General features: G+C 36.7%; 1 protein-coding gene across 2 annotated transcripts in view; it reads left to right on the top strand.

Moving 5' to 3' along the window:
- Positions 1–27,612, top strand: part of ARSB (arylsulfatase B) — a 64,394-nt gene that overhangs the window by 24,856 nt on the left and 11,926 nt on the right. For both annotated transcript variants that reach the window (XM_042825605.1, XM_042825607.1), the window contains exons 5-6: positions 8,107–8,350; positions 18,328–18,398. In XM_042825605.1, coding sequence (XP_042681539.1) covers positions 8,107–8,350; positions 18,328–18,398 — 315 coding nt within the window. The remainder of the gene's footprint in view (positions 1–8,106; positions 8,351–18,327; positions 18,399–27,612) is intronic.

Here is a 27,612-nt window from a genome sequence, read left to right as displayed (position 1 = left end):
CATTTTGTAAACGTTTCATGCTAGAGTATGTGTAGTTGATGTAGCATTTAGCTGCAGGAGTATAAGGAGCTTGAAATAATCCTTTTTCCCTTTATTTTGATGATGCTTCAATTTGATTAAATATTTTGAAGTGTCCAGATCTGCATTTTAAATTAAACAATTATTGTTTAGGTTTTGGGTTTTTTTTTCTTGTCCTCACTTCTAAAATACTGCATAGCTTTAGACAAACCTTTCAAACAGAGCTTAGCGTGGTTTATGTATCAGACAGATGTATGCTAGATCAGCTTACTTCAGGGGCCCATGAGGAGAAATTTTGGAGCTTGGGAGTTTTCTCTTACAGCTTCAGAAAAATTCAGGAGTTGAAAAATGTAGGAGGTTAAGCACAGGTGAAAAATAGAAAAAAAGCTGCAGCATGGAAATGCTGACTTTGAAAAGTACTGTTGGTACAGCAAGAGTATTTGGCAAATATTTTGTAACTTTTCTCAGGAAATAAGGTATCTTTTGCACAGAGTCAGGATTATTAGACTGAATCTGCTCTTTACAGAATCACAGAATCACAGAACTGTAGGGGTTGGAAGGGACCTCCAGAGATCATCGAGTCCAACCCCCTGCCAAAGCAGGTTCCCTACAGCAGGTCGCACAGGTAGGCATCCAGGCAGGTCTTGAACATCTCCAGAGAAGGAGACTCCACCACCTCCCTGGGCAGCCTGTTCCAGTGCTCCGTCACCTCACTGTAAAGAAGTTCTTGTGCACATTTGTGCAGAACTTCCTATGCTGCAGTTTCCGGCCGTTTCCCCTTGTCCTGTCTCCACTCACCACTGAAAAGAGTCCGGCCTCGCCACTCTGCCCCCCACACCTTAGATATTTATAGACCTGGATCAGGCCCCCTCTCAGTCTTCTTTTCTCAAGGCTGAACAGACCCAGTTCACTCAGCCTTTCCTCATAGGAGAGATGCTCCAGGCCCTTCACCATCTTTGTGGCCCTCCGCTGGACTCTTTCCAAGAGATCCCTGTCTTTTTTGTACTGGGGAGCCCAGAACTGGACGCAGTACTGCAGATGAGGCCTCACCAGGGCAGAGTAGAGGGGGAGGATCAGCTCCCTCGACCTGCTGGCCGTGTTCTTTTTAATGCACCCCAGGATGCCATTGGCCCTCTTGGCCACAAGGGCACACTGCTGGCTCATGGCCAACCTTTCATCCACCAGGACACCCAGGTCTCTCCTTAGAGCTCCCCTCCAGCAGGTCATTCCCCAACCTGTACCACTGCATGCAATTGTTCCTCCCCAGATGCAAGACTGTACACTTGCTTTTGTTAAACCTCATCTGTTTTTTTTCTGCCCAGCTCTCCAGCCTGTCCAGGTCTTGCTGAATGGCAGCACAGCCTTAAGACTGTAGTGGCACCTGTACATGATAAACAATTGGAGGTGAATAGATACGTGATGTCTAAATGCATTTATTATATCCTCAGTGCTTAAATTTTCTCTTGCTTTGCACTTCTATATATAATACTTAAAATGTTTTTTCCTTTGCTGGGTTCTGAATGGGATAATGAAGTGGCTACATAGTCAAAAAATTTCTTTGCACACATCACTTGATTTATTTATTTTTATTTTTTGATCAACTCCTTATTGAATACTTCATTTAAATGTTAGTTGGTTATTTCTTGCTCTGTTTATGTATGAGCATATATGTATACAGATCTGTTAAACTTGTGGATGGCTACGTTAGAAAATGAATGTAGGTGTCTAAGTGGATTTGTGTATTTAAATTCAACATTCTTATGATGAAGTATGATGCTTATTGATGCTTTTAGATATAAACTGTTTTATTCTTTTATTACTTATAGCTAAAATTTAATTATGCAGACTTTGTTCCACTGAGATATCCAAATGTCCAGAACTGCTGCACTGAAAGTGGGTTGTTTTTTGGTGTTGTTGTTATTGTTTATTTGTTTGATTTAGGTTTATATTTTTTATGGGGGGGAAGGGCAGCCCCCCAGGCCACCCCCCACGGAGGGAGGTGAGAAGAGGAGAGGAGTCTGTTACTTTTCTTAAAGGAAATACTTCATTATTATATGCTGTATTTTTTTTTAGAGTTATATTAAATGTTCCACATTTTTGAAGCATTTTTTATTTCACAAATGCCAAAAACAGTTGTTAAACGTGTCATAATAATTAGGGTTACAAACATACAAACCCAGCATTACAGTTCTGCCATTGCAAGGTTGTATAATATATATTACAAATTTAAAGCCTCTGATTTTATCATTTTATGAGAGTGGAAGGTTTGGAACGTATAGAAATTAAAGATGCTTTCAGTGAGGAGGCTTGTGATTAGCTCCTTACCTGGAGTAGGAAAACAGAAAATCTTGAAAAGAAATACTGGAATTAAAACTGCTTACTAACAGCATCTAATACAATCCTGGATGGGTCTGTGGGGAATTTTCAGGAAACCTTCTGCAATGAGCTCATCTGAAGCAGTTTGCCAGGCGTGTCAACAAGACTGTGAGGTGAGGCTTAGTTTTGTTGTGGTCATAAGAAGAACACAATCATGAGACAGAAAAAAGTGCTCTATTTAAAAAAAAAAAAAAAAAAAAAAAAAAAGAAAAAAAAAAAGAAAAAAAAAAAAAAGAAGTTACTTTGCTATAGTAGAAACAAGATCTAGCCTTCCAGCCTTTTGGAGAAAAAGTAGGTTGTTGCAGTGGAATTGCTAGGAAGATTTTCCCATAGCTTTTACTATCTGTTGCCTATGTGGTTTGTCTTTATTATATGAAGTAGGCTGCTGCTTCTGTTGCAATGTTATTCAGTTAAAAAAGTTTGTCAAACTGAAGTTTGTCAGGTTGGAATTGATACACGCTTCATTGGTTGTTGCTCTCAGAACTGCTTCATTCCTGTTCTTTATTATCAAACTGTTCTTCAAAGAAGCTCTATTCATTAAACTGTTTACTACTTGCATGTGTCTCATGCCACTGCATAGATGCAGTGCACTCATTAGACTGTTGGGCAGCTGGCAACTCCTCACAGAAGAGTTTGGGAGACACAGAATGGCATATCTGTTTAGTTTTGTTTACTGATTCCTTTAAGAACTCCTGTAAAACATCTTTGACAGTTTACAGATTACAGATATAACAAACTGAATTCTTTCTCATTTGTACGATAGTGAATATTAATTACAAAAACAGATGTTTGTGAGGAAAAAAACATTTTCCTTCATTTTTAAAAGTACAGAAAAGATGCACAAGCTTTGTTGTGCTTACGTTGAAAGGTTTTTATTAAAAATTTAATTACCTTTACCAAACCCCACAGTACTTTGAAAGACAAACATCCTGCTACATGAATATTTTTCGGAATATGGTTTTTATTATCCGAATTTCATCCAGAATATTGTGGTAGGAAAGTGCTATTTTTGTTGTTTCAGTTCAGACCATTGAAGTGTTTCAGTGTGGACAGTGTTGTACTGACTTTAAAAGGGGGAGAAAGTGATTGAATGTAAACAGAACAGTGACTGAGAGAATGTAAAAATTGTCTTATGTGAAATGATTTTGCTCTTGAAGGCATACTCAAATAGTTGCTAGGGTTAGGAGAACTATGTATAAACATGTTTTTTTGTTTACTGGCAGAAGTTATCATCAAAACGTATGGCAAAATTTCTCCAGTACATTAAAGGAAAGAATATTTCATTCGGGATTTTATCAAGGATGTGTTTCCCACAAATACATTCATATGGAAAACATGAAATGAAATGCATTGCTGTTTACAGTTTGGAAGCATTATATTGGTTTAAGGATTTTAGATCTACTTATTTTGTTAGCATCAGTTCCATTGAAGTTGCTCAGTGTGGCAATTCTTTTAGAAGAGGATTCTTATATTTTGGTTACTGAGGGCCAACAGAAAATTACAGCACAATTATGATACTCACAGAAGATATAAATAGGCAGGGGATGATAATATCAGAAATGAATCTAACTTTTATACCCACAGATTTTTGTCCAATTCCTGATTCTCAGGAACATTCACTGCCCTTTAAAGACAATTCTACCTGTTACTACTCACTTTGCTCAAATCTAACAGTTACAGGATCTCTCCACAGTACTTAGAACTGTCAGTATGTTCAATTTTCCTTTTAGAATTTTTACTTTCTTACATAGCAAGAATAACTTCTCTTCCCAAGTCAGTGCAAGCATGTAATTGTTTTTTGTTATTGCTGTGTTATACTGATTTCTCTGTAGTCAACAAAAATGAAGCTAATTCAAATGTACACCACTTTGCTCAAACTAAACTCTAAAAGTTACTGGGACACTTCTGATTCTCTGCCTCTTTGTTTATTCAGTCCTTATTTTGCTGTTTACCTTACATATGCCTCAAATATCGTCTTACAGAAGAAAATCCTGTCAGAATGATAAAGAACATTTCAGGTGCTCTTGTCTTAAAGTACCACAAAATGATGGGTTTGATAAGAATACTGAGGGAAGACAGAGATAGCTAAATATCAATCAGAGCAAACCAAGGCAACAACAAACTCATTACAAATGCATAATTTTTCCATTTGAGAAAACAGACAATGCTGAATAAATTAGCAGGGTTATATTTATGCCAAATACCATCATTTCTAATTACAGACTTACTCTCTTCACTTTCATCCTTTCTTTATGAACAAAAGCTGGTTGGTTTTATAATTTTTCTAATGCGCACGATATGTTGTGGGTATTATTGAAGCCTGAATTTTACAGAAGTAATTGCAAAAATTATTCTTACCGGTAAGAAAAAAATGCTTACTTCCTTTTCCAGACTATTTTGCCATTATTTTTAATGAAAATCGTACTTGATGTTTGTCTTCAGCATAGACAATTGAAGTATCATTCTTGAAGTGGCAGGGCTTCTGCTTTCAGCTGAAGTAGCAAGGCTGAAGCTTTTGTAAGAAGTGTTATAAATCAGAGCCTCTAGCTGTAGGTACCTTGATTATAAAAGCTTTGCTCTGGAGTCTGTCTACTGAGATATAATGTATTAGCGTGAGTCAGAGAAACAGTTGCACAAATGGGTGGTAAATCATTGAGGAAGTATTGTTTTGAAGTGGGTTCAGGATTGGGTATGAAGTTGGCATAGAACATGAAGAAACCATGATCCTATTTATCTCTTACCTAAGTGGATGTTAAGTATGTGTTTTAAACTACTGGAATTTTCCATATGTGCCATAGAGTGCATTCCACATTCAAGACACTTTGCTAAAATAATGTGAAGTTTTATTGAGAAATAGCATGAAGACTTAGCTTGTTAGGGAGAATTTGAGAATGGCTGTACTCCCGTAGACAGAGGATCCCTCTGAATATGTATCCTCTCACTATAGTAGTATCTGGCAGCATGTGATTGGGAAATGATGTTACAACTCATCACTGGTGCCTTCTCACTGAAAATTTTGTGAAAATTTTCAAGTGTTCAGCAGATGTAGCTGAAGAAATTCCTGAGAGAGAGAGAAGCTATTTTTCACCTAAGAACTGTAAATGGTATTTTAACTTTGAACTTCTTCATTGGCTTTCTGAATCCATGCAAATTTTTAGCATCTATAGATGAAATATCAATAACATCCACAGCTATTATCTTAGGGCAAAAGTGCATGCGTACACAGGAAATGTCTGCTTTATGTCCTGTTGTCTAGACATACAATAGACCCCCCAAGAAATCACTTACAGTTCTCTAGTGGTTTTCCATGCCTTTCTTTCTCCCAAGTCTGCCTCTCATACAGTCAGTGAGTTCTTGTTTATTCCTTAATATTTGATCAAGATAGGCACCATTATTTGATCTTTTAATGTTACTAAACTTTCTCCTCATTAATTTATTATTGATAGTTGAAGTCGCAGATAATACTTCAAGTCATTCACAAATACGTGGGTATAACTTTTTAAAAAGTATAAACTGCCAGTTTATTCTGGCATCATCAACTCTGTTCTGATTCACTAGAATGAAAATTTCAAGAATCAGAACAGAAGCCATGATTTTCCATACTTTACTGGTTGTTCAGTAAAGAACTGAAGCAGAAAGCAACCCTTGCATATACATTCATTAGAGAGAAGGAAATTGCAAATTAGCAATCTGAAAATCAGTGGGATGACACTTGTTCCATATGTTGGGTTTTTTTGTTTACATATCAGGTAAGTTAGCAAAACAAGAAAATATTGTTTCCCTCCTTCCATTTCTTTTAATCCTATACTACATATGGCATTGCGCACAAGTCCTTACTTGTGGGTTTATGTTGGGTAGAGGCCTTGTCTCAGGGAGTTTATTGCATAATGAATCTGGAACAGTGTTGAGTGTATTAACTAAACTACAGATAGTAAAGTCTCAGGAAAAAAAAAAAAACAAACCTATAGTAAAGATCTGACTGTAATCCAGGAAACATACACTTCATCCTTCTAAAACTCACTCTACTTCTCCAATTCCTTGCTGTTTGCTGATATGTTAGTTTCTGGAGTCTTGAATAGCAGTGTTAAACTGATACAGAAAATAAGTAGCTTGTCATATGAAGAAAAAACATAGTGAGGACAAATTGTAAAATCAAATCTTAACTAATTTCTAACAGTAAAAGGCATCTCATCTATACTATAATTCTCCAAAGCTACTGAGAACTCTGTCCCATCATTATTCCTGACAGAATTCCTGTTCACACTGTATTCAGGAGGAACTGTAGAACCAATGTCTTTTTATTTTTTCTCCAACAACTGTGTGAATTCCTAGGTCTCCATACTCAAGATCTTTGTGTGAGAAATATTGATGACTAGTATTTGATTGCATGTTTTTTTTGTACTGAAAATGGTGAAGCTTTTGATTTTATTATTTTTTTCTAACTCATGCAGACTTCCTGGAAGCTAGTTGGTCCACAGAACACTTTGTACTTTTCAGATCATGTTTTTTTCAAGTGTTTAGTTAAGGCTTCCATCTTTGAAAATCCTATACTACATTATACCTCAGTAGAACAAAAAGAGTCTTTCAGTAGAAAAATATTTGTAGTAGTGTTTTACACCGCTCCTTAATTAGTGAAACTGAAGGGAGATCATTTGGCAGTTACAGTAGAGTCCTTCTGTAGTGGATTGAACATTAATTTCCTGTTTCTTACCTCAAATTTCAGTGTTTTACTTGGGAAGTACTTAAAACAGAAACTTGACAATCTTTAATGAAGATTAGTCCAGTGACTGCTTTGAAAGTAATTTTAAGCATACTAAAATACAGAAAAATCATGCTTAAAAAGATTATCATCAGTTACTGTTTTGAAATCATTAAAACAGGTATAAGCAAGAAAAAATATAAAATAGTAACTACAGTCACCTCAAATCATTAATCCTGCCCATTTTAGAAATCCAAGTCTTTTTTCTTAATGTAGAAAAAACTGGTTAAAAAGTTGCATGAGCTATCCTTGATTCGTGCAGGTATTTCTATGTTACTGTAATCAAAAGTTCAGCTTTTTCTGTAACCATTTTGCATAGTCTTACCAACCAGAATTGATTGAGCATATTTCCAAGCTGTACATCTACTTCAAGTAGTTTCAATTCAAGCTTTTTGCTTTTGACTGAGAAGCCATTTGTTTTGTTTGATATAACACATCAGCCACTTTGGCAGCTGACAAAAAACTGAAGAAAATATTTGTGAATGAGGAGTATGGTGTCCTGTCACTGGAATAACAGTTTTCTATTTAAAATACAACTCCTTTGGAAAATGGAATGATAGTGTAGTCTAAGTACTAGTGATGTTTTTGATAGCAGCTCTTAGTGTGGCCTTGAATATAATTGGAATTAAAATTAAGTCCTCGACCCCAGAAACTTTAGCTGTCTAATGTCAGAGGATGTATTTAAACTTTACTTTCTAAATCATCACCTTGCAATATGGTATTATTTGTGCCCAGTAAGAACTTTATATTGTAGTAATTTCTAAGACTTCTGCAATAATTAATTCAGCTTTTAATATGCTCTGAATATATTCAGTACATTCTATGAACTTCCATGTCATGCCTAGATTGTAAAATATATATATATATGTATTTCAAATGGATGGATAGCTATTGTAGGGAGGATTGTTCTGTTCCTTTCTTACAACTGATTCTGTTTAATTACTTTTTTTCAGATAATGGAGGACAGACTATGGCAGGTGGAAATAACTGGCCACTTAGAGGAAGAAAATGGACCCTCTGGGAAGGAGGAGTTAGAGGAGTAGGCTTTGTTGCAAGTCCTTTACTGAAGCAAAAAGGGGTAGAAAGTCATGAACTTATCCATATCTCTGACTGGCTGCCAACACTGGTGCACCTTGCTGGAGGACATACCAATGGCACAAAGCCTTTGGATGGCTTTGATGTTTGGAAAACCATCAGGTAACCTGCATGTCAAATTACTGAGTCAGAATTCTGGTATGGGAAGAATTTATCCAACCTTGAAAACAGAGCTGAATCCAATAAAAAATGTTACTTGTTTCCCTAGTTGAAAGGAAGGTACAGGTACTCGCTCATGAGAAAATTATCAAAGTTGCAGGTTAATCCTTTTGCTCAGATGTGAGGCCTTTGTAGTGTGTTAACTTAGGTGTGCTGAATTTATCAGTGCATGCACAATGCTGCACAAACATAGTATGCTTTTTAAGAACTTTCTATCTTACAGAAGTGGATTTGTACAATATGGAGTACAAGTTAGTAAATTACGTGGACCCAGCTCTGCCTCTACAGAGCCAAGCTGGACATCTCTGCAGTATGCTTCTGGAATTGGACATGTGGGAAATCTAATCATACATTAAACTAATTGAACGTGAATTTGGATGAGTCTCTATTACACTGTGCAGTGTCTCAGCCTGCGAGGTTGGATGCAATGATAAACCTGACTTAGTTCCTGAGTTTGTGATGTTGAATCTAATTTAAGCAAGTGCAGTGCTTACATGACTGTAGAGAAGGCAGCTTAGCTCCAGCTGGATTGGCACTGAGACCGTGAATACCTAATAAATTTTACTGGTCTCTCACTGATTCTGTGTACTTCTCATGCTGTGTGTATTAAATGGGACATCCTAGACACCATTACTTCAGATAATGAAGTCTTCTGTGCATTAAAAGAAAATTGAGTGAAGTCCCATACATTTTTCCTCAAGAGAATCATAATAAAAATGGTATCACAAATATTGGATATTGGACTTGAGGCACTGGGTACATCTGAATATGTGCTTGTTACTGGTGCACTGGGCTCAGCAGAATAAGTTGAATGTAAAAGAATGAATGGAAAAGGCATTAACTGATAAAGGTGATTAATCACTGGAACAAACTATCAAAAGGAACTCTGGTGATGGTGGTATTTTCAGCTAAAACTTAGATTCAGTTAGTCCTTCATCTTTCAAAGCTATTCTTGTATTATAATGTTCTCTTCTACTGAAATGGACTCTAGAGCCCTGTCCTGGTTTTGGCTGAAAAACAGATTATTTTCTTCACAGTGATTAGTATGATACTGTATTTTGAGTTTAGGAAAAGAACACTATTGATAACACAACAGTGTGTGAGTTGTTGTGTAACAAGTGATTAAACTACATCAAGGAATTCTCAGCTTCTGACACTGCCTTGCCAGAGAGGAGGTTGGAGACACATAAGGAGCAGGGAGGGGACCAGGAAACTGATTTAAACTAACCAGAAGGCTATTTCATTCCATAAACTGAGTAATAAAAATGATGGTGTTGGCTTTGGGTGCTGCCACTTCTTGGTGACTAGCTGAGCATCAGTTAGGAGCTGGTAAGCAATTGCGCTGTGCATCACTTGTTTGTACATTTTTATCTGAAACGTTTCTTTCCCTTCTTTTTCTTTCCTATTAAATTGTATTTATCTCAACCCACAAGCTTTACCTTTTTCATATTCTCTCCCTGTCCCTCTAAAGAAGGGTGGGGGTGATTGGATGGCTGAGTTGTCTGCTGGGTTAAACCACAAAAGTCCTTTTGGCACCCAACATGGGGCTCAAAAGGTTGAGATAACACATGAATTTTTTATAACCATTATATTAGATTGACAGCTGCTGGTCACAGCATTGATTTATTTATTCATAATATTTCTTTATTTGCTTTCAAGGTTGTTTTTCTTAATTCTTTTCTAATCGTTTATTGTCCCTGGGGTCTGGCTTAAGTTTGTTAATCTTTTTGCTGATTTGTGTATAGTATATACAAATTACATGAACTATAAACTTAATCTGGTATTTGTACTCAGAACTGCCATCATTTTTGCATTTCAGGAATCTAACTGTGGAAACTGTTAACAAGTACACTCTTCACTGCAGAATGACTTAAAACATTTTTTTTAATTCTGAACATTCTTGACATATTCAAGCTGGGAAGATCTTATTGCTATGTATTCAGTTTTGTCTAAGGTTAAATTATTACCTAAAAATATCAACCAAAGATCTGCCCTGAGGCAAGATTCTTACGGGTGGCAGAGTGTGTGGGAGGATATAGTCAGGTATCTGTCACAATTGCCTCTGATGGTTTCAGATATCATCCCTGAACATGTGTGAAACACTAAAAATCTAATACATTTTAAAAAGGTATGCCCTGATTCTGATAATGCCAGAGATTACAGTTCTCTTCACTATGCTGGATTATATCCTGTGCCTATCAAGCAGCAGTCAACACTATTCAGCACCCTCAAGAAGAAGAAAATGCCTCTGGATTTGATCCAGCCTTATGTCAGGCCCTGCTTTTGAACCAGAAAATCAACCAGAGGAGTCAAGCATCTGGGATCCCTCTTTAGGGAAAGGTGTGTTGACAAAGCAATTGGAAAAGAGGGGGCAACCCCTCACCCTCTGACGGCAACCCTTGTTGTGTGTGAAGGAAAAGTTTCTCTTCAAGGAAGATGTATGTATTCCCCGCAGGTGAATCACCATGGAGAAGATGCATCTAGTACTTGTGGGAATCAGCCATCCTCAAGACAATTTATCTTGACCTGGGCTATGATTAGTTATCCAGAGATCCAAACGAAGTCAAGGGCATATGATCCATGTTACAGTAGTATGTGTTAACTCTCTGGCAGTATTGAGTTGGAAAGATTGAGAGGGAAAAATGGTGGATAAATTTGCTGGCCAACTCCATTAATATGAAGAAAGTCTCTTCTTCCTTAGGGGCCCGAACCTTTGCTATGGAGAAACTGATTCAGCAGCTTAATGAGAGAAAAAGAGTTTTCTCCCCCAACCATATAGACCAACACCTCAACTATTAGGAGTAAGTGCTCTTCTGCTTAAGAGGGGACATAGTGGGAACACACCATGTGCCCTCCCTGTGTTCTTACTTGCATGACTATGGAGAGGATGTGAGGAAATGGGATGGAAAATGTACTTTGACCCTAGAGGCACAGGTATGTTAAAGGCAGGTCTTTAGGTAAATGGCTGCTCCGGTTTCCAGTAAGAGTATATAATGATAGTCTCATATGGCCAGTTTGGAAGTCCAATGGAGTGTGGAGGTGAACAGTGGACTGTCTTGGCCTGAATGAAGTCATACGACTGTTGAGTGCTGCTGTGCCAGACATACTAGAATTTCAGTACAAACTGGAATCAAAGACAGCAAAGTAGGATGCCACAGTTGATATCACCAGTGTGTTTTTCTCAGTTGTTTCAGCAACAGAGGGTCAGCTAAACCCCAGTTTGCTTTCACTTGGAAAGTGCTCTTAGAACCTGCCATTTTCCATGGGCTGATCCAGACTGCACTGGAACAGGGGGAAGATCTGAACACTTGTAGTACATTGATAACATCATTGTGTGGGACAACACAGCAGAGGAAGTTTTTTAGAGAATTTACTCTCAGCCCTTCTGAAAGCCAGTTTTGCCAAAAGGCAAAGTAAGGTCAAGGGACCTGCACAGGAGATCTGGTCTTTAGGACTAAAATGGGAAGATGGACATTGTCAGATCCCCATAGATGTGATCAATGTAATAGCTGCTATGTCTCCACCAACTAGCAAATAGGAAACACAAGCTTTCTTAGCTGTTGTGGGTTTCTGGAAAATGCATATTCTGGATTACAATTTGATTATAAATCCTCTCTATCAGGTGACCTGGAAGAAAACTGTCACGTGAGGTCCTGAGCAACAGCAGTCTTTGAACAAATTAAACAAGAGAGAGTTCATGCAGTAGCCCTTGGGCCAATCTGGACAGGTTAGACATAAAAAATGTGCTTTACAGTGTAGCTGGGGAGAATGGCCTCACTGGAGCCTATGGCGGATTTCGCTGCTGTGTGACAGATGACAGATGTTTCCAGAACATCCCGGAAAAATGCCATCTGACATGAAAATGTATATGAATCGAAGGTGTGTCACTGAATTACTTCATGCAGAAAAAATGGCACCCACTGACATTCAGACAGCGGAAGTGAGCAGTGAGGTGGTGGGTGGTGTGTTTCAGCAGTGGTAACACTGAGAAGAATGACAAACCATGTTCTGGACAGCTGTTCACAGCTGTCACAGCCCAAAATGAAGAGTGTCTCAATCAGCTCATCCATATGAATCAGCAGATTGCAACCAGTGAGCTGTATATGGAGATGAATATTGGCTTCAGTGCATTGGAAATGGTGGTGGAAACATTGGAATATCTCAAAATTGGCACCAGATAGGTCTTACAAATGCACTCGCAGGAACAGAAGGAACATCGTATGCAAGTTTGTCATAATTATCAACCAATGCAAGGATGAAGGTGACATTTTTCCTGGGTTGCATGCTGTGGTGACAAGACATGCTGTCACCACAACTAGCTAGAGCAGCAGTTCATGGAGTGGCGACATGTGAATTCACCATCAAGGAAAAAGTTCAAGTCTGAGCCTTCAGCAGGCAAGGTGATGTGCACTGGCTTTTGGGTTAGGAAAAGTCATCCTTCTGAATCTCCAGAAATCTGGACAAACCATCAATGCTGACCACTAGCCCGCTATTCTGACTGAGCTAAACGCTCAAACTTCCTGAGTTATGTCAGAGAAAAAGACAGCCTTTCTCTTGCAACACAGTAATGTTACGCCCCATAGCACTTTGAAGAACATGGAGCACATTGCTAATCCTGCCTGGACTGTCCTATGACACCCGCTGTCTATTTCAGATTTGATGCCTTCTGACTTCCATCTTTTTGGGCTGATTATGCCACCATAATACCTGTGAAACAGTGGGTTATCTCCACTGGTGTGGACTCCATGGTAGTGTTCTATCCCAAATGGATTTTTCAGAGAGCTCGTGGTCTTGTGCAGAGGTACACTGCATAGCTCTTTTCCAAGTGGAAGAAGATAAGCATGTGTGTACCTGAGGACATGGGGCCATTAAATTCCTCAAGAAATTGAAACTTTTGTTGAGCCAGACACAGCTAAATGTTTCACCTGCTGACATTAATGTGAGAAAAACAGCATCAGTAAGATCCCGGGGTACTGCTAAATGATGGGCTGACCTTTCTTCCAACAGCAGCAGGATTCCTATCTACTCTGGATTCCCTTTCAAACAAGCATTCCCTGTTATGGACTGATCTTCTTAGATCAGTTTACTTCAGTATTAAAATTATGTGAGGAATAACAGGTACAACTGTGCATCCCCTGCATCACTTCAATCTCGTCTCTTACTGAACGTTATGTTTACTACCACTGCCAAGGAATAGTTGACATCATATGCTTGCAGTTGTGACAGATGGAGGGCCTTTGTCCAGAGGAGAGAAAAAATTATTCTTTTTGTGAATTGCCAGGCTGCTGTCTGTCTGACTTGCAGCATAAATGTCAATTTCACATGATTTTCCCATATAATCAGGAGAAATGAGTATATTAAATTTCATGATCATAACTCAAAAGGTCGCTTGACAATTGGATGGTAAACAATGCAGGAATAATGCCCTTTTGATGACATCTGATGAAAAGTTCAAATTTGTTGCTTTTCTAGGATGAGGTAGCTCTTAATGAGTGAAATTTGCTAAGATTCTGCCTCATTTGAAAAATGGAAAATTAATAACCTATCACCATTTTACATCTGTATTTTTTTCTTGCTTGATGCAAGTAGCTGCATATGCTTCTGTGAGTTTTTGTTTTCTTTGAGGATTCTTTTGTTGAACTTTGTACCTAAGTCTACTATTTAATGTGTAATCAAAGGGGAAAAGTTTTTAAATTTGGAATATTGATTTAGCATCCTTTCAAGGGGTTGCATGAAACAACACAGATAATCTCACAAGTCACAACAGTAGTAGATCCATTCCCAAAGCTGTTTGATCTTTGTCTATGGTTAATTGATAGTTTTTTAAAGGGCCTTTTCTTAATATGATACTTAAGAGTAAATACAACTATGAAAACAATTATTCAACAGTATATGGCGTATTTACTTAGATAATGATACAAAAATATAGTGAATAAATATAAATTCTGAAATCCTAAAACAAATTATTTTTGGATGATCGGTTGTCCAAATTAGGAATTATATTAATATGACATTGATTAATATTAAATTCTTGTGGTAAATAGAGCTGAAAACCACATGTGTCCACAGCTGTTCATTTTACACTTCCTCTGCTGAATTTTGATTGAAGAACCAGAAGAAAAGTTAGTGATTGGGAACAAATGGGACATGAAAAACTAAAGTTCATAAGCACATGGTTCTTGTGGACATATATATTCTTTTTTTGCATTGCTTTTTACCAAGTTATAGTTGAGTTCCAAGTTACAGTTCCCTTCATGCAATGAGTGAAAGTAGAAATATAATATTTTCATTCTCCTTGTTCAAACTTATTTTCTTAAATTAAAATTTTTACGCTACTTAGAAGCTGTTGGACAGAGCCTTTGAGCTCAAACCTTATTTGCTCTTTCCAAATCATCTACTGTAGGAAATAGCATTGCAGCACTGTACCAATGGGATATCTAATGGCAGTAAAATGTAGTTTTGTTTAAACAGAAACTGAAGTAAAACAGGTTTCGCCCACACAGTCAGTCTGACACACAGTTGCCAAAAGGTGGGTATCTTAAGAAGTGTGCCCCACGTCCAGGCACCAGTGCAGGTGTTCTGATACAGTCCAGTTCTGAGGCTGAGCTCCACAACACTTTTGCCCAGCCACAGCTGTGGAGGTGCAGAGTTCAAGGGACACATCTGTGTTCTTCTTAGACTGGTGACCATGCACTGTTTTTTGTTATGCCTTTTTGTACCCTTACTGGTGCTATTTTTCCTGTTCTGCCTCTGTTAAGGCATTAGAAGTCTTTACTGTTCTTTATCTCCAGATAACTACATCCTGTCAAATTGACCTGCATGTTGGGATCTTGTTCACATTCTAAACTGGGTGTCATTAACACAGGCCATAGACATTCTGTATAAATCACAGCAGATTCCACTTATCTTGTACCTTAACAAGCAAACTACTTAACAGTGTTAAGTAATACTGCACTGTAGCTGGAACCTTTAAAATGTACATATACCATGTACATACTAGAAATTATATCTAAAATCCAGTAGAAATATCGTTTACTGTTTTACAAAAATATTAATTGATAACAAAAACATTTAATAATAACAAAACAAAAACATAACAAAAACATTTAATGGAAAGCAGTGCTAAAATACAACTAATCAAGTAATCTGAACTGTACAGCATGTTTCTCAAAAGACAGTTGCATTTCTAAGAAACATCTGTTTTCCACATGCTTTCTAATTTATTGAAACAGAGATGTGAGGCAAAATAGTCATGTAGAAGTCTGTCCTGGTTGATGCATTGTTTTGATATATTTTGTGTTTCAATACTGAATATCTAATATGTCTATGCTCAGAAGGATTTTGTTTTACATTAACAAAAAAAAAAAAAGGGAGAACTGTAGTGCTGATTGTAGGACTGTAGTAAAGTACATGCGGCATTACGGTAGGCACTAAGAGATTCTAAATGAAATATGGTTAGAATGACTACCGTTTCTCCAAAGCTTCTTAGCAGTTTTTCAGGTTTTATTCTGATACTTTTGCCTGGCATGTTGCAGTTTTCTATTTTTGTGACGTTAGATAGATCGGATTTGATTGGGTGAAATAGGAAGCAAGATCAACTTAAATTATTTCATATTAAAATGTGACATTAACTTGAGGACGTGTTTGGAAAAAGCTAATTCACAGCTATTTGTGGTATAAATAATACAAATACAAACAGAGCAGTTGAAAGCTGAGAGTAACGTTTATTTCCAAAACAAGTGGAATAAAATTATGTCAGAAAAGTGTACACAGATATGACCCAGAAAAGTGCAAGATAATGCAAATACTTTTGCTGAGTGATATGCAGGATGTTTTCATGAAAGATAAACATATTTACTCTGAAAAATCTTGATTTTCTCCCAAGGACACCTTCTGACTATTTTATGGCAATTAAAGTGAATGATCACATGTTGATATTTGTTAAAACTCACTAGAGAGCAATACATCCTCTATATGTTTTTAAAAAGGAGAAGATAGACTGATATTCTTAGTATAAATTTGCTAATTCTTCTGCTAACTTTGAAGTTTGAATATGTTTCAAACCAGATGTTCTTAGACTATTTTTCTATTTTTGGAAAAAATGTCTTTTAACTACTTAATGAAATTCTTAGTTGACATGGCAGAATAACTTCCAGACAAAAGGAAATCTTCCTTATTTTTAGGGTGAGGAAGCAAAGTATTGGACTATACTCTAAAAATAAATATTCTGAAAGAAGAGAATTTGAAGATGTGGTTACAATGAAACTTGCTAAATTACAAAAGAAAAATATCATAGAGAATCTTACAGCTTTCTTATTTAGCTGTGTATATTTCTAATGCAGGGCATCTGGAGGGAAGACCTCTGCAAATTGGAAAGAGATGAGTTTAGCCAAAGGGAAAGGGAAGTCTGCTGTGAGTTCGAGTTCTGCACTTATTTTCACAAGGATGTTATTTACTCCTTCCTGATGTCCTGTTGTAGTGGTTATAAACCTCCATTTTTGAAAGAATACTAAAGATTCACATATGAAAACGACAATATCTCCCAAGCAGCTTCTATAAAATCACTTACAAACTCTAAATTCACATCTTAATTTAACTTGCACTAATTGGCTCACAGTTGTTAATAACTTCTGGGAAAAGGCACACTTGACAACAGCTGTAAATGGAGCATCCAGAGGCAATAAAGTTCTCTTAAATCTAAGATCAAATTTTGTTACGTATAGACAGACACTTAGTAATGACTTCCAGGTCACTCAGTATGTGACCAACAGTTAGCCTATAGATTAATTATTATACTTCCTCTGTATTAATTGCAAGGTTGTTGTATTATCTGAATAACTTAGTCTTTCATCTAGTCCTCCTGTTTATTAGTTGTGTTTTTTTTTTTTTTTTTACTCAAAATGTGTAGCATCCAGCATTCTAAAATCCAGAATGGATTTTAGGACTGAGATGGAGCAATATTAATTATGATTACTTGATATTGAAAGGTTTAAGTTGTGTAAATATTATTCAATTATAAAGTACTTTTCACAGAAATATATGTTAAAGTAACAGCCATTTTTTGCTTCTACTAGATTTCCACTAAATTTATTACCCCCGTTTTTATTTTTAATGTCAGGCTTTAGTGGCCTACACTCACTATTTTGAGACTTACAATAAAGGAGAACAGTTTCAGTTATTTGGAAGTTTCTAAAAACTTGTTTATATTCTCAGTCAGATAATAAGATAATGTTTTATAATGATGTAGACAAGGTTCTTCATAATTATTAATTTCTATGCCATGTTGCCCTTTATAAGGAGTGAATTTCATTTATTGAGTTTCTTTTAGGACTGGGTTTTCTTTAATTCAGAGAGTTTCTTGACAACTTAGAATTTCATACTATGGAGCCAAGAGCTGGAGAAAGACAGATTATTTGTTTGTTTGTTTGTTTGTCTGTTTGTTTGTTTATTGCAGGGGAAGGTTCAGAGGACCTAAATAATATTTGTGATCTCTCTACGAAAGAAAGAGGTTGAATTTTTTTAAGGCTTAGCCAATGCCTCTGGTGGTTCTTGTTGAAGCAGACAACCAAAATGCTTTCAGCACTCTAGGGTGATGATTCCTGTTCAGGTACACAGGGAACAGAGCAAGTCTAGGTTACCAGTTTATGCTGCTAAACTTGATTTTTAAAGTTGGTAATAGTGAAAATCCTTCTTTGGTAAGGCTAGTTTTATACTTTTTAATCTTGTCAATAAAGCCAGTATGTGCCATTGAAGTCGATGAAGATAGATGGGGCAAAAGCTTACTGGGCTGGAAGAGAACATTCACATTAGTTTTAACAGTATGAGTTAATTCTGTATTAGGATGATGAAGAGAACTGAAATAAAATATGCAGAATCCTCATGAGCTGTGGGTGGAAGTTAATATTTTCTTTCTCTTCTAGTGAAGGAAGACCTTCTCCCAGAGTGGAACTGCTTCATAATATAGATCCCATGTTTGTGGATGATTACCCATGTGAGTATGCCACTGGTATAGACTCATAAAACATACAGATTATCTTCACACTATTCCTGGTCTTCCTTAAGTAAAGTATTTCCTTCTAGGTGAAACAATACAATGTAGTTTGCCATTTGCTTTTCAATAAAGCATTTAGTTTTAAAATACAGAAACATCAGACCTGAGGTAAATCCTTACTGAACCATGACCAATGCACACTTCCCGTTTTGCAGAGCTCTGAAACACTGCTGAGTAATGAATGCAGTACTTTGTGACATGGAGTTGTTCAGGAGCAGCCATGTGCCTGAGGTGCACAGCAAGGCAGACAGCCAAAACAAACCACCAAATCCTGTCTTCAGTGCTCCAGACTGGCAGGTAGTTCCCATTGAAATGCTCAGCCAGACATAGCTTGATGTGTTCACATTTAATGTGATCGTATCACTGACCTTGCAAATGGAAAACCCAAGTTTGTGAGAAGCTTAGAAGTTCCAAGTTTTGTGATTGCTTTTGTTCCATGATCACATGAGTTGAATATTTAATGCTATAGTCGCATAAATTGGAACTTAGCTTTGCCAGTTCCATAGCTCTTTGGACACTGTCTGTTTTATGATTTAACACTATTGGTTTACTAAGGACTACAGACTTTTCAAGCAGAGATTTTTTCAAACAGAACATTGGAACAAGTCCTTCCCAGGGTTTTTATAGCATTTCTGTATTTCATTAAGTGAAGAAATAAATCCAGGCATAGGAATAGTAGTCCAGTGGGACCTGTGATCTGTTACTTGCATGAGAGATACAAGTTTTGCTGTGTTAACAGGAAGGAAAGTGGCAAGGTGGCCTGCAATGCACATCTGGTTCTGTGATGCTTTTCTGAGATGGAGAAACATTGTGCACATCTAATGTTGGCTATACAATACTGCCTGTAGATAATTCCTACATACTGATGAAATTAAGGCATAGTTACTCCAATTTCCCTTCAAAGAATCCTCAGTCAGTTGTAGCATTCCTGTAAAATGCTATGCCATGATGTGTTTTGAGGTATACTTCAGAGACCACCATTTCCATGTGGGAGCTGCTGTTATTGAGCACAGCTGAGGTGTTTAAATAGCCAGCTTCCTGGTTTAAATATAAAGGGAATGAGAAGAGGAAGTTTTCAGAAGCCTAAGCTCAGGAAATACTCCCACAGATTGTTTCCATGAAGCCATACTCTGTTGATTCTTTACACAACATCAGGCGTATCTTTATGTGTGTATTTGTTGTGTGAAATGTGTGCAGAGAGCAAGGCAGTTGTGCAGAAGGCTTAGTAAATTGTACTTCATTCTGACTGAGATGTGACTTTCAACTATCATGAATGGAGGGAGGGGTATGTACCTGTAAATCCATAATATTTTAATATGCCATTTAAAAAGTGGAGTAATGAGAAACAAAATGCAAATCTTCACCTGCAAGTCCTTATGCACTCTGTATGGCGTGGATGTCCTATCTTTTGACTTCCCTGGGTCTCACTGAGTAAAGAGGAATTGTCTTTGCCTGCATATATATGACTTGCTCTGAAGGTAATGTCTCCCCTTTATTTCCATGGAAAACAGAACTTATATGAAGAGCACAATAAAGCTGTTTGATAGAGCAAATTCTCACCTGCAAAACACTGTATTTCAATGTAGTTACCACTATTAGCTATGCATTTTCATCAGCGATGAACAGGAACCTGCATGCTGCACCATAAAAATCTGCACCAGTGCTCATGACTCAATGTTGCTCACATCCACTGTTGAGTCTCCATAAACATTCAGCAAGCATTGATGAATATCAGTGGATGCCATTTTTGTGCATGGAGGAATTCAGTACAAACCTTTGCTTCATATGTGCTTCCATGTTAGAAACCTTTTTGTTAGACTGCCCTTCTGCCGTCCATCACATGGCAACAAAACATAATGGAGTATTCTGAGAAGGTTCAACCTCTACTGCCGTATCAACATCTGCCTGTGACGTCATGGGCCAACATATTAACATAGGAGGAAGTAATTTCAGAGCAGCTCTCATAAAATATATAGTGCTATTAATATATAAGTAACATAAGAAATTAATTTTTAGTATTTTTCTTAAAATATTAAAAAAGAGAGCAATAATAAACATAAGACCAGTGGGATATTTGGCCTTGTTTTTGTGAAACAAGTGAAACACTCTGGTTCAATGGCAGCAGTTGCAATTCTTATTTAGCTCTCAAGGTGTTCATCAGAGATTGTTGATGAAATTTTACTCTTCCTGTACTTCATTTTCGACAAATATGAGTAAAGTGTGATTATGAAGCAAAGATATTTTTCTCTGGTAATAGAAGTCTTATGAAACTTTGGTAAAGAGAAAATCAGATTTTTGAGTTGAATATCTAGCTGCAGTTCTATACATTCCATTTGAAAATTTGCAGATAATGTATTTATATCAACTGAAAGCAGTTTTGCAAACATAAGTTGATGGTTTGTTTTGTTTTGTTTCAGTCTTTAAAGCTGTTCTCAAACTTTTTTATTAAAATGGAAAGCATGGCTATGTATTCTTCATCTCTGTAGTGTGGTGCAGGGGGTAAGCTGCAGATTGGACATGCCTGGTGTATGTTTTCCCTGTCTCTTCTGAGGCAAGGTCTTTAACTTCAGCAAGCTGCTTTGTGCCACCCATTTCACTTTCTCTCTTAATAAAACCTTTGGTCAAGAACAGGCAGTGACCTCTAAATTCGAATATATTACATTCTTCCTAATTCTGATTTTACAATACCTTCCTAAAAGATTTGCTTGTAAGTAATTGTGTTACTGAAAGGTTTGACAGGATATTTCCCTATTATACATGATAGAACATACGTAAGACTGTACTTTTTTTCAAATCACCATTCTTTTTATTAACATACCATTTCTATTGCAACAGAAGTTAAATTAATTAATAGTCTACTGCTGGGGACAAGAATCCTTCCTTGTACTTGAACTGCTAGAATGTAGTTAGTTTCTTAACTAGAAGCTGAAATAGTTCTGTATTTTGTAGGACCAATCACAGTATTTGTGGTTTTATTTTTTCACTAGTATAGTGAAATTTTGCTGTGGTGTATAAGTCTGTGTTACTAGAAGCAACAATATGTAATTAACCCAGCCAATTTATTCTTTTTGAGTTTTTATTTATAGTCGAATGACAAGTTTAGAATCAAGATCTATGATAATGTTACTGGCATTTGTATTAGGGGTAAATTAAGGAGATACGAAGATTGGAATGTGTAGCTCTTTCATAGCTTTGGCAATATGACTCTTCTTGTTTTAAAAAAACATTTTAAAATGTCCATGCATAGTCTTCTTATCATTGAGGTGATAAAACGCGTGTCATTATTAAGTCTTGTTCTTTCCTTAACTGTTTAGTATTTTCTTGTCCTAACTTTTTGGTGATTGAAGTAATCTTTTTCCTGCAGTGCTAAAATATATGGAGGTTGTTTTTTCTTCTTTCTTGCCTCCTGTGTAATTATTATGACAGTAGTGTTTGCCCTTGCTCAAGTCCACTTCAGATCACTTCACCTAAATCATGATCCTGGTTCTTGCATTAAAAGAAGTATTTATATCTTGCTAACATTTATTCATTTATTTTAGTAATAATAGTAGAAGTAGAAAAAAAAATGACTAGAAGATTAAGTTTAGCTAAACCTTTGGGCTTGGAGGGTATTTTAAAAGGGTAAATAGGGAACTAAATTCAAGATACTATTAGACATAATCAAAGAAAACTTACAGGAGGTGGAGGATAAGCAAGAGAATTCTGATCACTGTAGTTATGCACACACAGGGAATTAAGTTATTGTTCTACGGGTGCTCATTGTGTGTTCGTTGAATTCTTAAGTGTTTTTGCATACAGTATGTGCATACAGTATATATATGTTGTTTAATGAGTGCATCTATTTTCATCTCTAAATAAACTGATAGTATATATTTTCGGTTGAGTGAATCCCATTACATGGGATGTCCCAAGTAATTCACAGATTTTTTGACAGAAATAGGAAAACTGAATTTTGCTCTATTCAGATTTTTAACGACAGACTTTTTTTCAGGGAAGAATTTGCATAGAAGACAAATTAGTATTAATGGTTACAACAGGGTTTTCAACAATATTAAATTTAAGGCTGAATATACTAATTTGATTACAGAGGTAACTAAGTCTTTGCTGCAGTGGTCTATTAGAACTAACTTTGACCTGTGAGTTTTCTACTTGGGGGGTAAGATCATACAGCTTCTTAAGTTCTTAGGCTGGGCACTGTTACCTAGCACCTGGGCATCAGCCATTGCTACTGCAACAGGTTGGTGAATCTTCTGATCAGCAGCTACTTGTCTGTGTTCTGGAACTTGTATCTAGAGGCAAATATGATAGCCCTATGGTATTGCATCAAAGTACTGTACTCCACTCCTATTAATACTAAGCAATATAAGAAGCAAAACACTGTCAACTATTTCATCTGCAGTTTCACTTTACAAAGCAATGCTGGCCGGCCTTATGTTTCACGTTGTTACCTTCTTAATTCAAATGTAGAACTTTGGAGTGGTCTAAAACATACTGCAGTGTTTTAAACTGTAATTTCTCATTTGTCTTTATCATTGTTGAAAAGAAGTTCCTATTCTTGACTGCGCATTTTCTCTCAGGCTATGTTTTACCTGTGGGAGCCCAGTGGAATGGTCAGGTTAAAAATAATCAGTTCTCTCTGAACTGATTTGGTTTACAGATCACAAAAATTGTGATGTTTTAACAGAGTGAAAAACTGGGAGCGAAATCCCCAGAAAGTGATATTAATAGGGGATGGGGTTTTTGAGGACTTCGTAGCGAGGCCAGTGTGTGGTGATATATTGACAAAATGACCAGCCTGTCTTTCTTTTTCTCCTTTTCTTTCTTCTTCCCCCAAGGGGAATCTGGAAATCACATGGCAACAGGGTGAGTCTTCTGCTGGACCAGCCTTCAACCTGAGGCATGGGTGGGGTGGAAAAGGAGCAAATTTCCACTAAAGCAGCCATCTGAATGAATGTACCTTGTAACTGTATGACTAGGAGCAGATCGGGTTGTGTGGTTAGTGACAGACAGAAGGAATGGCCACAGAACGTAGACACTAGATCAAATCAAGTCGCCCTCTCTTTTGAGTTACCAATATTACTCATATAGCCAGGCTATGAAGAATATCAGATGTTGATTCAAACTTTAATTGCTGTTTTTTTTTTTCTTGGGATACATTTTGGATAGTTAACCTAACACTCATTTTGGCACAAAGGAAAGGAGAGAAATAAATTGCCTGGAAAAGATGAGACTGGTTCTTGTTTAGCTTCAGAGCTATCAACCTTGAGGTTTCTATTTCATAATATGGGGAAAAAGTGATCCAGCAGGTTTCTGTTGGAGAAATTCTTCACTAGAGCTCTTCCCCATTCACAGCCACATCGTGGTGATGCTTGTTTTGCGTCTGTTCTAGTACTAGTCAAGTGCCTCCACTGACCGATTGAACCTGCATATACCTTGAGCGGGAAATGTTGTTTTCCTCTTCACTTGGGTTGAACCAGCTGGCTCATTGAAGGTCCTGATGGATTGCCAGAGGAAGGTGGGGTGAGGAGAGCTGTGCAATTGAAAGTGAGGAGCTAGAGCCAGTCCTTCTAGTGCCAGCTGGCTGTTCCTGGTGCCAGAGCCTCAGGGAAAACTCTGTGAGCTGCACCCTTTCGTTGGGTTTTGCTGTGCTAAACCAGTCTGCTGAGCTCTGCATATGAGTTGGACCTTGTCTGTTTGGAGCAGTTGGTCTTTTCACTCCTTGCTAAAAACCATCATTTTTGTTTCTCCTTCATCATCCAGTTCGTTCTATTTAAAAAAAAAAAAAAAAAAAAAAAAAAAGCCTCAATCACATGGTAATTTACTAGAGAGTTTGCAATTCCATAAAGGCAGGACATTGGTATGAGAGACTTACAGTCTTCCAGGTTTCTGTCTGAAACATTCACATTTTCTGTTACAACTACGGTAGGAAATTAAGAAAATTAAAACCAGAAAGCTAAAATTATGTTCAAACAGTATCATTTTCTCTGTAATAAATAGGTTAAGAAATCTCAAATAAAATATGTAAGTAACTGAAAAGTTGCATAAATCAAAATTTGATTTGCATTTGTTGGAAGTCAGAAACAAAATTGTTTCACCACATTTTTGTAATGTTGGCTTTCTTTTTTCTTAAAAAAAGCCAAGTTGTTGATGATTTGGCAGCTGTAAGGGTGACGTCAGCTCTTCCATTGTGAAATATCTGCTTTCTTTTAGATGGTCTTACGGCATTTCATCAAGTTCTGGTGATTCAGCTGAATTAAAAACCAACTGGATTTAAATCTAAATTCCCCTAACTGCTAAACCAAACATACTCCTGACCACACCATCGTTGCTAGTAGGTCGGTCTTGAAGCAGTATTGAAACCTTATATCCCACAGAAAGCAGTTTTATTTTGAGAATGAGAACTAAATGACATAGTGAAAGAAAATGCACTCTTTATTTCAGAGCTGTTAATAAGAGTCTGTCAGTACATACTGTATTATTTTTTAATCTGATTGCTAACTTATTAGTGAATTCAATGGATTTTACAAACTCTTGTGGGCTACATATGTAGAATCAATTTCTCTTCAAAAAATAATTTAAATCTTTAAGTAACAATGGTGTATTCAAAAGAAATGTGTTGTTGGGTGGGGCTGTTTTAGGCTGAAAAAACTTTTACCTTCCTTTCAAATTCCAGACCTAACCATAAAGTAGAACATCAAAGGCATAATAAAACTGTAGGCTACTAATTGTAGACAATTTATTTTGAAGATATCTATTCATAGAGGCAAACATCCAAGACAGAAAACTTGTAAAAACATTCTGTGACTTTCCTCTAAGCTTTGATTCAATTTCTCAATGCAAATAAAACTTTACATTGCTTTCCTTGACGTTTGAAGAAAGGCATTACCTCATATAGTGCACTATTAATTGCCAAAATAAATGGTTGCTTATAAAGAGCTAAATTTACTCTGTGCAGAATGAATATATGATATATTACAATAGAGAAACCATTTTGTTTCTGGGACTGATGTATCTTTCATCGGCATTAAAATTACGTTGTAATGGCTACAGCATTATATATTGTATCTATACATATACCAAAATGATTAATCTTCATTAAGAAATAGACATTCCAGGCTTCTTCAGGCCCAATTTATTACTTATAATGTGCAGGTGAAAGATAATTCCTAAGACTTTGCTGGTCAGAAATGATTTCTTCTCCAAATTTATTACTGATGATCTAGCTTCCTTAGAACTATGAAAAGAAAAGAAAAATGGTAATGGAGTTAGTTATTCAGCAACAGAACTGTACAACAGGTGTAGGTATGCATGGATGTATATGCTCTTTGGGCTTTGAGTTGGAGAAATGTATTACCAAATCTCTACTAGGCTAAGACCCAGAAATCATTCTTGGAGAATCAGGAGATGAAGAAGCAACCAATATCTTCAGATGACTGGGCTTACATTGTGACAGCTGGAATGGGAAAGTGATCCAGAATGGGGAAAAGATGCACTGCTTCTCTGAATTTCCATCTCTCTGCAAAATTAAACAGTCCATATGCTGACCATCTGGAATCTGTCATCTTTTCATTACAAGTAAATCATACATTCAAATGACTTCGTGTGTTTGCATAAAGCAGGAATTGCCAACACGTGACCCTGAAACTGTGCATGGTGTTCAACAACTTTGCTTGGTGCTTTCATGCTGATCTGATAGTTTTGGGTAGAACTAACCTCATTTACTGATAGGAGGCCATACTTCCAGTCAACTCACTGCTATTCAGATCAGATATGAATAGTGTTTTCTCTTTGTCTGCTGTTCATATGCAGCTTCTGTGGTGTAGCTCTTTTGGAGCTGTAGCTTGGGAAGTTTGGCCTTTGGTTGTACATTGCCTTGGCTCTTAACTTTTCTTCATCTGAACGTAAACCATCCATCATTGTAGTATTCTACGCTAAGCATGTGGCTATTGCACTTTTGGTGAGTCTCAAAACTACTTATTCCATGTTTCCTTTGAGATGCAGGTGAACACTTCTAGAATTCAGAATTGGTAGAAATGCCAATATCTCGGCTGGGATTCAGGAATTTGTTACTGCTGCTTTTTTATCCTTCATTATATCCAATCCCTACTTGAACATAGCATTATTATTTTATATTTTTGTTGCTCTTGACATATATGTTACATATTTCTGAGCTGGAAATCTGAAATTTTAATTGTATGTTTCTTAAGATACAATCTTAATCTCTTGTAAAAATGGAGGTGAAGAGTACTTTGAAACAAGAACAAGAATATTTTAATATGCTTACTATTGTTGAAATTAATTTTAGAAGTGTATACAGCTTACAATTAAGGAGTCTGAGCTTGGTATTCTCATATAGATCTTTTATTATAATTATTTAAATAAATAAATAAAATTAAAAATTGCCATGAGAAGACTGAAATTAGAAGAGTTAACAGGTTAGTTTGAAACTTTTTTCACAAATTCAACTAAGTGGACTAAGGCAGGTAACTTCACTGTGTGAGTTTGTCTGTGGCACAAACGTATGCCTCATGAGCATGACATTACGGGTTTACAGTGTCTGAGGCCTAGGATATTACTCAAATGTTTTTATTTTAATAGTGTAACAGAAAGACTCAGAGTTTTGTAGGAAACTCATTATTGCTATAAAACAGCAAAAGGTCACCAAATGTCTTTCCTTAGTGAAGTAGCAAAAGCCATTATTTTTTTAGTAATTCATTGTCACAGAGTAGGTTGGAGGAGCTCTTGACATTTGCAGTTTCCTTATTGAGGAGAAATAATTGATCCATACATCACAGTTCAAAATAAGAGTAATCTGTTAAAAGTATATGTTACAAAGGCCTTGTTAGCCCACAGGCCCATCTGAATTTCAAGATGACCGTAGCAGACTTGTTATTGTTTTTGACACATTCTCATCTTTCTCATGGACTCTCACAAGTAGCCTGTTAATTAAGGCATCTTGCCTACAAACATGGCCATGATGTTGTAATAGACTTGGAAATGACCACGAAGATTTTGCTCTGCTCACAAATTTATGGTGTCTGTTTCTTTTCATGAAGAGGGAAAATACTACTTAAGTAAGTGGTATTATTCAAAGTTATCTTTGCAGCTGTTAAACTTTTAAGTTTTGATTCCTTTGAGATTTTTTTTTAGGTGC

This window comes from Centrocercus urophasianus, unplaced genomic scaffold, assembly GCF_019232065.1.
Source record: "Centrocercus urophasianus isolate 14NV4802_14NV808 unplaced genomic scaffold, USGS_Curo_1.0 seq_25, whole genome shotgun sequence".
Taxonomy (NCBI): Eukaryota; Metazoa; Chordata; class Aves; order Galliformes; family Phasianidae; genus Centrocercus; species Centrocercus urophasianus.
Note: the sequence above shows the minus strand (reverse complement) of the source record. Positions and strands in the feature narration are given on the sequence as shown.